Raw genomic sequence first — 12,495 nt, 5'->3', positions numbered from 1 at the left:
ACGCAAGTTAAACGCTTCTTTACAACATAATGAAAGGTGGACTTGGACTGTACTAATGAACATTCCCGAAACCTAGGAAGCTAGATCTAAAAAGGACTACAAATGCAATAATCACATGTGAAATCCAGGACCAAACTTCTTTTTTTTTTTTTTTTTTTTGAGACGGAGTCTCATTCTGTCGCCCAGGCTGGAGTGGCGTGGCGCGATCTCGGCTCACTGCAACCTCCGCCTCCCAGTCTCAAGCGATTCTCCTGCCTCAGCCTCCCGAGTAGCTGGAACTACAGGTGCATGCCAGCACGCCCAGCTAATTTTTTGTATTTTTAGTAGAGACGGGGTTTCACCATGTTAGCCAGGATGGTCTCAAACTCCTGACCTCGTGATTCATCCGCATCAACCTCCTTAAGTGCTCGGATTACAGGCATGAGCCACAGCACCTGGCCCAAACATTTTTATATGTCCACTTAATAGCTGACCGACAGAAATAAATGGTATGTTTTACACAGATGTTCAAAAGTGACACCGTATACCCAATGTGTAGTTGTGTTCTGATGTGTGCATATGTGTGTGCATGTGCCTGCGTGTGTGACGGCGATGCAGGAAGGATGGGGACGCAGGAAGGCAAGGAAGAGTGTCTCTGAGCTCATCTGAAGACACCACTCATAGGACACAGATTCCATTTTCTCCAGGCTTTCGAATTTCTTCTGCACAATTAAGCTCGTGGTCATGCCCCTTCATCCTGTCTTGCAGATAATCAGGCAAATGCATTAAGAATCGCTTAGATCTTACAACAGAGTTGGTGGTAAAGTAGTTAAAACAAACTTATTTACCACATTAATTAAATGGTCTATTTAACATGGAATATCAATTCTCTAATCACATCTCAGTTGAACTTCTCCTTTCAATTAACAACTCTGAAGTCTACTGACAGAGGTCCTACTGTTCTAGGATCATTAAGAGCATTTTCATTATCTGTCAAATGAGGGGTAAGAGGCAGAAAAGCAAGCACCCTCAGGAGCAGCCTCTCCCCTACTCAAGAGATGATTAGGGAGTGAGCCGAGGCAGCTCTCATTAGTTGCTTAGCAATGAGACAACCTCCTATGAAATCACAAATGGAAACAAAGTGTCAGAGGGGTTGCAGTAAAATTCACTACTTGGATATGGCCTCATCTTCCGAGGATAATCTGTGAATCTGTCCTCGGGTAAAGCTCATCTCTCCAGATTACAGCAAGGATGGGAATCTGAGGCCGACCACAACCTGGAAAGCCTAAAAACACCATGTAATAACAACAGGCGAGCACCAAGTCCAGAAGGCTTGCAGGAAGACAAAACCGGGTTTAAATTAAAATGCTGTGACTAAACAGTAAAGTCCCCTCTTTCCTATTTATGTTTTATCCATAGATGCATTAAAAAGCAGATCCTCACTTTTATTATCAGAGGTTTTAACTTAAAAACATATTTAAAACAGATTAAGTTATATTACAGTTGATTGTGATAAAGGAAAAATATGCAGTACTTAAAGAGAAACAGCATAAAAACACAGCCCAATCTAAACCACTGTTCAACCAGTTATTTCACAAGTAATTAATACTCTCATAAAACCAAATGTTACTAGTATAGCAAAAGTAGAAAAGTGATGAAATGCAATTAAAGATTTGATTTTCAGCTTGTAAGCAAAATATGTGACTGATACTCTATCACCTTAATCTTATCCATTTAAATTCAAACCACTGACTGGGCGTGGTAGCTCACGTCTATAATCCCAGCACTTTGGGAGGCCAAGGCGGGCAGATCACGAGGTCAGGAGTTCGAGACCACCCTGGCCAACATGGTGAAAGCCCGTCTCTACTAAAAATACAAAAATTAGCTGGGCATGGTGGCGCATGCCTGTAGTCCCAAGTACTCAGGAGGCTGAGGCAGGAGAATCGCTTGAACCCGGGAGGCAGAGGTTGCAGTTAGCCGATATCGTGCCACTATACTCCAGCCTGGGCAGCAGAGCAAGACTCCGTCTCAAAATAAACAGATAGATAAACAGATAGACAGACAGACAGACAGACTGACTGATTGACTGAATGACTGATCGATTGAATGACTGAAACCATTAAAGCCATTACTGTGATGGCATTTAGAATAAACTACACTCCCCAAATATATTATCTATCTTCAAATATTGTTAAAAAGAAGATATTAATCATTATAACTGCAATTTAATGTCTTCAGTAGTTGAGCATGTAGATTAAAGACATTTTGGAAAGCTGTTGTTGATGAGAAAACTATTATTCTCTAATATTACCTATCATTAATAACATTACACTTAGTAGCAATTTTCAATACTGTTATAATTATACATAGTAACACACAGCAAGTCCACTAAAGTTCACGTTTAATGTCTGCAAGAAATCTTACCTATGTATTCACAAATGAAGACCACAAAGAAAGGAGTGACGAGATCATTTATCCCCTGAACGTATCCACTGGCTGGGTGGCGGATCGCCCATATGAACAAGATCCTTTCAAAAATCTGAAAGAAAATGGAACAGGTGGTAAAGCAAAAAGTAAACATGGCAGAAACTTTAAAATGAAAGCATTCTATTACTTAAAATGTATACTGTATTTTTTCATTGCTCCTAATATTAAGATACAAATATAAACAAATATCAATTTTTTTTTTTTTGAGACAGGGTCTTACTCTGTTGCCCAGGCTGGAGTGCAGTGGTGCCATCTCAGCTCACTGCAGCCTCTGCCTTCCAGGTTCAAGCAATCCTCCCACCTCAGCCTTCCAAGTAGCTGGGACTACAGGCATGCGCTACCATGCCTGGCTAATTTTTGCACTTTTTGGTACACACAGGGTTTCACCACGTTGGCCAGGCTGCTTGTGAACTCCTGACCTCAAGTGATCCACCTGCCTCAGCCTCCCAAAGTGCTGGGATTACAGGAATGAGCCACCACGCACGGCCCTTAAGACAATTGAAACTTGATTTTTAAAAAAATTATTTATTGTCTCACAAGCAATGTGCAGCACTTCAGCAGCCCCTGGCTCAGTCCGTCCCTGAGCTGGCTCTCCCAGCAGAAGCGCTCTGCTCCTCCACACCCCGTGGGCCACCGTGCAGCAGCACCTGACCTATCAGTGGAGACTTCCTCAGGGAGGGAGGCATGGATGAGCGAGCAGGCGAGCAGGCGAGCAGATGAGTGGATGGACAGGTGGGTGGATGGATGCTCTAAATTTCCCTCATAAAGTAAACAGATTTCTTTAAACCTCTGAAAAGTTATCACCATTCAAGAAGACAAACTTAAACATCTTCCATCACTTACGAAATCTTAGCAGGCATTCAGGTACCCAGGCCAGGCATGCAGGAGTCATTCCGGCCTCCTCCCTCCAATACTCTCAATATATTCAGTGGACCCTCTCTCCACCACCTCTTATTCCCACCTACTCGCTCCCATCTTCACTCATAAGGAGGGTTTCATTATACCAAGGTGCAACACAATCCTATCACCCACACCACACACGTGCACATGTGCACACCTGGCTGAAGACCTCTGCATGCTCCTCACCTCCCACGGACAGAGCCCCCACCACCACCAGCACAGGCCCAGTGCAGTACCCCTGGCCCCTCAGTCTGGTCCCTGCCCCAGGGTCTCCCCAGCCAGCACCCACATTGTGGCTGCACTGAGCTACAGCATTCTTCCCCAACTGAGCCTGCCAGTGATCAGCCCATACTCCTACCGCTGCCTGGAAAGCCTGCCACTCCCCCGCACCCTGGGTCTCGATCCCCCTGAGTGAACAGCCCATACTCCTACCGCTGCCTGGAAAGCCTGCCACGCCTGCACCCTGGGTCTCGATCACCCTGAGTGATCAGCCCATCCTCCTACCTGGAAAGCCTGCCACGCCTGCACCCTGGGTCTCGACTCCCCTGGCTTTCAGGACTCACCTCAAGCACCACTCCCTCCGTGAAGACTCTGCTGCCGCCTGTTCCCTCCCCACTCTCTTTTTGGAAGAGCCAACCACTCCCTACTTTGTGGCCCTCTAGTTCCCACTCCTCTCCACTGGGTCACTGGCTGATGGCTCCAGCCTGACCTTCGGGCTGCCTGCCAGCTAAGGCCGGGTCCAACTGCTCTGTCCAGGCCTGTCCATACAAACAAGGCACAGGAGGTAGACTTCAGGAACACACGCTCCGACAGATGGATGAATTACATCGCTGCCATACAAACTCAGCCCCGCAGAGCCAACTACACTTGCACCCTGGGGAGTCGATCCCTTCCTACCCTGCCTACAATCCTAAATCTTACTGGGCTTGGTAGGCTCCATCCCCAAAATCACCATCAACCCGGGACCTACAAAGGAGGGACCTGGGGCCGACAGGTGAAGTCTCTCAACCCAAGGAGCCTACCCAGAGTGGCATGACCAGCCCTAAAGTCCAGGCCCCGCCCTAGCCCACGCTAGCATGCAGTGCACACGGCTGTTCAGGTGAGTAACAGAGCCACCACCTAACACAGCAGGCACCTGAGAGACGCCGGTGGAATGAGGAATACATTCGCGCACATACATTCATACACGCTTTTCATTTTCAATCGACAACTTTCTAGAGAGAACCGAATATTTAACATCAAAGACCAAACCCACTCAACAACACAGTGCCATTTAAGAATTTCTCACGTACCAAAGCTTAGCAAATGATGCGCATGCTATTTAACCGAGCTGCAAGTGGAGGCCAGAGGAGCCGTGTGGGGCCAGAGGGAGATGAAGAAGCAGGGCGGCAACCCCTCAGCCAACAGTGCTGCACCACGAGTCACCAACGCGCAGCCCCAGCCCTGCCAAGCCCCTAGGGCATGAAGGAAGCCCAGGGGACGGCGTGTGACTGGAAGACAGGCAGGCTGGGTCCCTGAAGGCAGGCACGGGGCACGGGTCCAGCTCAACAGCCCTTAGGTCCACTCACCAGCAAGCCTCTGAGGGGCCTCTGAGCCCCTAAAAGGGTCAGGAGCAGGGGGCAGAGGGGACAGGGGCCACACAAGAACAGGAGCAGCAGCAATAGAAGGAAAAAGGAATGACACAGAGGTGGTGACTCCACGGAAGCTGACCACACAGAGTTATGAAGAAATGTGGAAACTCTGCCCAGCACCTCCTAACCAAGAAGGCCCAGGGTGCCTGAGGCCACTGACATCCCTCCACGTGTGTCCAGAGGACCGCGGCAGCCAGCAGCCACCGGACCCAGCTCTGTCACCACACGGCATCCTCTACAGCCCAGGGAACAAGCAGTGCAGCGCCCCAGGAGCACGCACCCTGGACAGAGGGAGTCAAGGCAGGCACCGCCCAGAGCAGGGGGCAGTCGCACTGCAGGGCTGGGTGTGAGTGAGTGAGTGTGTGAGTGTGTGTGTGTGTGTATGTGTGTATGTGTATAGGAAGAATTTAGGCAGTGGAGCACCCCCACCATTTAACAAGGCCCCTCACTTTCAGAGGGCTTGTCTCACACATGCATGCACACACACACACAAACACACACTCTCTCAAGGCTATATCTACTCATAAGCATGAATGCAGTACTTTCCTCAGCAGCCTAAGTGCTGGATAAAACCAATTTGGCAAATAGGACATACCCAACTTCACCCAGGGAGGATGCCGAGGGGAGCCCAAGTCCTCTCAGCACAACAAGCTCCCGGGCTCTATGGAACATGAAACAGGCTGCTGCAGGGGGAGAGATCTGAGCAGGCCGGAGCCCCGACTCGGTTCCACAGCAGGAGCCTCCATGAGGCCCGCATCTCTGAACTGTACCTGAGATAGACCGAGTTCTGCCTGAGTACAGCCTCAGAAGAGACATGGAATGCACTATGCACTACGGGGCAAATCAGGACCACCAAACAGGCACGGCAGGAGGTGGCTAAGCCTTCAGTTAGCAAACAAACAGTGCTGAAGCACCTGCCAAGTGAGTGCCCTTTCACAGGCAACCCAAAGACCCGGCAATTACCTTCTTCCCCTCATCCAAGTCAGGACAGAGGGCCTCTGCCCACCCAGACTCCAGGACGCTCCGCACCAGCCTGGGTAGTAATGTACTTTAAAAGCGCACGCTTGTATTACTTTGAGGAAAAATGGAGAATTCCAATTTCTTATTGACTGAAGAAAGCTATCAGTCAGTCCAAATTCTTCACTTGGCTTGATGTCCGCTGTCATCCAACTAACATGTAAATAAAGGATAGCCAGCTCAAGCATTGAACAAAAATGACCTTTAATGTGGCAAGCAGGCTGAAACAGTGAAAAGCAGGTGTCCCGTGGAGGCGTGTGACACTGCACACAAAGCCTGGCTCTGCCACTAAAGGCACATGCTTTTAGGGCACTGCTCCTGAGGCCCACCCCTCAGAGAATCCCAGGGAGACCTGCGGACCCCACATGCCATCACCACTATAGCAAACCCCAGATGCGTGTGGCATCCAGCCCCTTCCCCCCACTCCACTGCCACAAGCCTGACCACCATCACCTTGTGCCCGGTCCGCAGTGACAGTCTCCTGGCTGGTCTTCCTGCTAACACCCCCATGCTCCACATCCCGCTGAGCAGCAGAGGTTGCTGCTAAAAATGTCAGGTCACACCATCCGTCCCCCGTGGCTTTCCAAGACCCTGACGAGACAATGCACTCCTGAGCATGGCTTCAGGTGTGTGCCTGGCCGCTCCCTGCTCTCTGGCCTCCTCGCTGGCAATGGGTGCTCTCTCACCAGGCCCAGCCACTCTGCGGCTGTCTCAGGGCCTTTGCACTGCTGCTCTTTCCACCTGGAATCCCCGTCTCCCAAACTTCCCACGGCTCCCACGATGTTCCACCCAAGTCTTAGTTCACATGCATCTCCTCAGAGACAAGCTCCTCTGCCACCTCCCTACCCAAAGCAGCAGCTCCTCCACCGCACTGCCCCAGCTCTGGCCTGCGGCTCTCACCCAGTTCAAGGTGGGTCCCTGGGAAGGGTTTCCTCCACCCACTTTACAGCAGTGCCCTCAGTCCTGCACGGCCGGCACAGAGGAGGACTGGGAAGCTCTTTGTGGCTAAATGGAGGTGTGGATGGTGGAGGCGCGGATGGTGGAGGCGAGGATGGTGGAGGCGAGGATGGTGGAGGCGAGGATGGTGGAGGCGAGGATGGCGCAGCTGCTCCCTGATGCCCTGCATGTGAGCCCTCCCCTTCTTCCCTTCTCCAGGTTTTGAGCCATTGGCAGGGCATGGGCTCATTCTGGGGGTCTGTGTGGACAGATAATGAATGCCATGGGTGCCTGCCTGGGTTTGTGATCAGCCTCTCCCATCTGTTTCCTCTACCAGGCAATGCTGCAGCCTGGCACTTCAAACGTCAACCAGTCAGGACCTCAGGGCCCCCACCTGTCTGAGTGGAAAAATGCACAGAGAGGAAGGGGCAGAAGTAACTCCACTGAAAGGGACAGGGAAGATAGAAGCACTTGGTGAAGGGAGACTGCAGAGAGGTGACGGGAAGAGAGGGTGGTGAAAGCTGAGGAGGGAGGAGGAGAGGAGCCTTCTATGCAGAGAAAAGAGCATGTGTGCACACACGGAGAAGAACACACGCGCACACACACAAAGAAGAGCACACGCACAGAGAAGAGCGCACACACGTGAAGAGCACACACACACACAGAAGAGCACACACACGTGGAGAAGAGCACATGCACACAGAATACACACATATGAAGCGTGCACACAGAGAAAAGCCCGTGTACACAGAGAAGAGTGTAAGTGCACCAACCTACACACACAGAGAAAAGCTCATGTGCACAGAGAGCACACGCGCACACATGAAAAGCACATGCGCACATATACACACGCAGGAAAGAGCCCATGTACACACACAGAGGCACAAGTGCACATACACAAAAAAGAACACACACACATGCACCTAGAGCACACACACACACACACACAGCTCAGGGTCCATCTGGGACACGCACACAGCTCAGGGTCCATCTGGGACACACACACAGCCACGGGCCAGTGAAACAGCTCAGGGTCTATCTGGGAAGTCCATGTGGCTGAGAAACGGAGTGAGCAGCCTTTCCTTAGCGACTTGCTCACAGGTGGAGAGCTGTTTCTTTTCTCCCTGAAAAGCCTTCCTATTTCCAAGCCTTCCTATTCCAAGGATCTGGGATGAAGAGGCCCTGCCAGATGAAACCCATGGTGCGTGCTCCCACATCTGCCATCAGTGCAGAGTCTCTGCTACTAAGAGGAGGCCTGAGCGTCTTTCCTGCTGAGGGATGTGCTGCCTGAAAGCTGTGTTCAGGCCCACCATCCCCACTGTAGACAGCGGCGCCCAGGCAGCAAACCCATCCTAAATGCACACCAGCCTCGCCAATTAAATCACTGCCACAAACCACACAGAGCTGTGCAGCCCCTCCCCAACATTTATTCTGGGCAGGCTCTCCTTGCTCTCCATGTAATTATGGATCTAAACTCACCTTCTGGCTGCTTATCTCCCTCCAACGATAGCTATTAATTTAGAAAGTAAGAAAACATATATGATTTACTTTTTTTGGGGTAGCAGCAGGGAAGAAAACGTAAATAACTTGCTTGAATTTCCTGCAGCTGCCCTTTCTCCCATCACTGCTGTGCTGAGGGCAAACCAAGAACCAAGATGGCTCCACCCTTGACTAAGCCAAACGCAGGTCGCAGGTCGCAGGTCCCAGGCGCCCCGCACGTGGCTGAGAGGCTAATGTGAGCCCCACCTGCCTGCAGTTGGCCCTAGCTCAACTCACCCCAGCTTCAGGACTTCCCACCACCCACCAGGAAACTGCAAAAGGGGCAGCCATCCCACCAACGCGGCAGACAGAAACCTATCTCTCAAAATGCTACCGCAGATCAGCCTTGTCCAGACTCTGAGGAGGAAAATCCCCAACACCTACAATAATGGAAACAAGGTTCCATAAACAGAGAACGTCTGGGACACGGGAAGGTCATGCCCCCAGAAGGATGGAGGACCACTGATTCCTGCCCGCCTACAGGTTGAGGAACAGCCTGCGGGAAACCAGCAAGGCAGGGGGAAGCTTGGCCCCTAGGTTCAGGACATCCCTGGCCATGCCCCAGAGGCTCCCTTGGCCCCAACTTCTGGGACCGCTGGCCCTCGAGTGTCCGCCTTGAGAGACCCACTCAGCTCAGTCCCCAGAGGCCCTGCCTGTCCCCCACCTGCCAACCGACTGCAGGCTTCTCTTCCAGCGCCCACCCCATGCCCTCCTTCCCGGGGCCGGCTGCAGGGCTGGAAGCTAAGGATGCTAGCCCAGGGGATGGCTACTCAGGACACCCTGCACGGACCCAAATCAATCTGCTGCTTTACCAACTTGCTCACGAAAGGCTCTGAGCGGAGGCGACAGTCACAGACCCTGAGCTCCTCTTCATGCTGGCAAGCTATGAAGCCAACTCACAGGATGACTGTCTCCATCAGAAAGGACAGAGGCCTCCTCCAGGCCCGGGCTTCCCTTTCCTTGCGGCTTGCTGTTGTTTTCACTGCCTCATTCCTTTTTATCTTTTGTCTTAAATCACTTCATATGAGTTACGCTGGTGTTTTGAAATGGCAAAAACTAGTTCTAATCCCAAAGCAATTTAGTATCATTTTAAAAACTCCTTCCCAAATCACCTGATTTGTACTGTGGTGCCTAAGAGTCTCCACCGTCCCCCTCTGAAAGCCACAGAGGCTTTAAAACATTTTCTCGGCCGGGCGCGGTGGCTCACGCCTGTAATCCCAGCACTTTGGGAGGCTGAGGCAGGTGGATCACGAGGTCAGGAGATCGAGACCATCCCGGCTAACACGGTGAAACCCCGTCTCTACTAAAAATACAAAAAATTAGCTGGGCATGGTGGCGGCGCCTGTAGTCCCAGCTACTCGGGAGGCTAAGACAGGACAATGGCACGAACCCGGGAGGTGGAGCTGGCAGTGAGCTGAGATTGCGCCACCGCACTCCAGCTTGAGTGACAAACTGAGACTCTGTCTCAGAAAAAAAAAAAAAAAAAATTTTCTCAGCCGGGTGCAGTGGCTCATGCCTGTAATCCCAGCACTTTGGGAGGCCGAGGCAGGTAGATCACCTGAGGTCAGAAGTTCGAGACCAGCCTGACCAACATGGAGAAACCCCATCTCTACTAAAAATACAAAATTAGCCGGGCATGGTGGCGGGCACCTGTAATCCCAGCTACTCGGGAGCCTGAGGCAGGAGAATGGCTTGAACCCAGGAGGCAGAGGTTGCTGAGAGCCAAGATCACACCACTGCACTCCAGCCTGGACAACAAAGCAAGACTCCGTCTCAAAAAAAAAAAAAAAAATTTGTTTTTCATCCTGGTCACCAGCAGGCAAGCCAGGAAAGCACTCGCGGCTGAGAGCACACCCGGATGGTATTGCCGAGGGTTACCCTGAAATTATCTTGCCGCGTGATTTTCACCACAATGAGCTCGCCACATAGCAGACATCGCTGAAAGCCTGTTGTAAGAAAAAGAGGTCCCATCCCCAACACCAAAGGACACATGCTGTGGGACTCTGAAGCCCTGCATCAAATAATCATACCTTTTTTTTTTCTTTTTTCAAAAAACCGCATTGAGCCAGTTCTAAGCTTTTGCTTTCAGACTGGTAGGTAGGTAGGTAGGTAGGCAGATAGATAGATAGATGGATAGATAAGTAGATAGATAGATAGATAGATAGATAGATAGATAGATAGATAGATAGAGAGATAGATTTTATTTAGATATGTATATATGTATACATACATATATACATATACATATATATGACAGATTTCATATCATTTTTTTCCAAATAAGCATTTTCAAAGTCTACAGGGTGACACTTAAAGGGGTCTGGGTAAAAATTAAGCATGCCACCTCCCTTGAAGGTGTGCACGGGCGGCGGGGCCCTCGGCAGCAGCCCAGCAAGCTCTGAGCAACTGATGCTTTTCCCGGTTTGCTGGGAGTTCCTACCACCCCTCAATCCCAACCACTACCCAGTGCCTCCACTGCTGCCTTATACAGTCTCAGCCAGAAAAGAAGTCAGGTAAGAATCTCTTCAAGGAGATTCCTTTCCTCCCCCGTCCACTGGGGCTGTCTCACAGCAGCGGCCCAACCGAGAGGAAATACACTCCTGTGTGCTGCTTCTTACCCTGCTGGGGCAGGCAGGGGGAAGACCTGGCTGCTGCAGAACATTGAGGGGGCCTCTCAGACTCCCCATGCCCCTGGACAGGGCCCGATTCCTCGCAACTCCCTCAGGACCTTGCTGGTCCCTCTAGACTCACGCTCAGAGCGGCGACCAGAGGCGAGAGCTGGGGTGGAAGTCCAGTGAAGCGAAACAGGAAGAGCCGACAGGTCCCCAAATTCAAGCGGCAAAAGCCAGAGGTACTAAGCCAAGAATCTCAGAGAAGAGGCCGAGCCAGCCGGAGCAGCCATCAGGGCGGGGAGGGCAAACAGGCTGGCTCGATGCCTGGCCCACAGCTTCCCAAAGTACGCCCCTGCAGGCTGAACTTCGCTCTGCTACCACCATCCTGTGGGTTCTCGAAGGGGAGCCCCTTCGCCTGCAGCCTGGGATGGCTGTGCCGCTGCACTTCACCTCAACCCTCGGCCCTCAGCCCTCGGTCCCGAACGCCCACCAGGCTGAGGTCTGTGACCCCCTGCAGGGCGTGAGGCTGGGTTGCAGAGTCCCCTGAGGAAAGAGATCCACAGAGACTCCAGGTGCACCAGGGAGAGATCCGTGGCCCAACCGGGCCCGGAAATAGAAGAAATCACAGAGCAGAGAAGTGAGGCGGCCCCAGCAATTGGGCATGACCCTCCAGAGTGGAGTGCCCCATATGCTGCCCCTCCTCGGGCTGTCTTCTCCAATTCTTTCAGCCACCCTGGAATGCAGTCGGCAGGATACAAACTGTGGTTTCACTGACAACTGTATATGATCTCTCTGGGTTTCACGCACATCTGTCTTCATCCCTCACTTCAACTGTGCGCTGCTGAGGACAGAGACATCTGAGTCTTCGTGTCCCCACGTGCCCACCGGGTGTCTGTCTGCTGGTGTTCTTCGGGAATCACAACCATTACAACTTTGTGTGTCAAAAATGCAGGTGTGTTGCTTGCAGTTATCGCAGGAAAGGTGAAAACAATGTGCGCACTTGAACAGGACTCTGTGTGGAGGCGAAGAGTCAGCTCAGTGGAAGGGCTGGTTTAGCGGACACAGCGGGGCTCTGTCCCAGGACAGCAACTCGCATTCCAGCAAGTGAGCTGTCGCTTAAGTGGTGATATTATCTAGCAAAGGGCAATAAAGGAAGGATGCCCTAAGGATGTGGCTGTGTTTAAGGACAACACAGAATAATCTGAAATGGTTCAAACAAGAAGTACTCACTGGATATCATTAGCTACTAAAGTTCTAGTAACATTCTTGATGTTCACGTCTTTGTTAGAGAGTGGGAATTCATTAAAAGTAGTACAAACTTTAAACTCTTCCCAAAGTATCTTTTCTGCAAATCAGTTAATACTCAACAATAATAAAAATGGTTGCTACTACTG

The 12,495-nt window shown here is 51.1% G+C and overlaps 1 protein-coding gene across 4 annotated transcripts in view; it reads right to left on the bottom strand.

Moving 5' to 3' along the window:
* The window catches only part of TBC1D22A (TBC1 domain family member 22A), a 408,936-nt gene that overhangs the window by 257,461 nt on the left and 138,980 nt on the right, over window positions 1-12,495 (bottom strand). For all 4 annotated transcript variants that reach the window (XM_055374373.2, XM_055374374.2, XM_055374378.2 and 1 more), the window contains one exon: window positions 2,404-2,518. In XM_055374373.2, coding sequence (XP_055230348.1) covers window positions 2,404-2,518 — 115 coding nt within the window. The remainder of the gene's footprint in view (window positions 1-2,403; window positions 2,519-12,495) is intronic.

This window comes from Gorilla gorilla, chromosome 23 (assembly GCF_029281585.2).
Source record: "Gorilla gorilla gorilla isolate KB3781 chromosome 23, NHGRI_mGorGor1-v2.1_pri, whole genome shotgun sequence".
Classification (NCBI taxonomy): domain Eukaryota; kingdom Metazoa; phylum Chordata; class Mammalia; order Primates; family Hominidae; genus Gorilla; species Gorilla gorilla.
The sequence above is the reverse complement of the archived record's forward strand: the minus strand, read 5'-3'. Positions and strand labels throughout refer to the sequence as shown.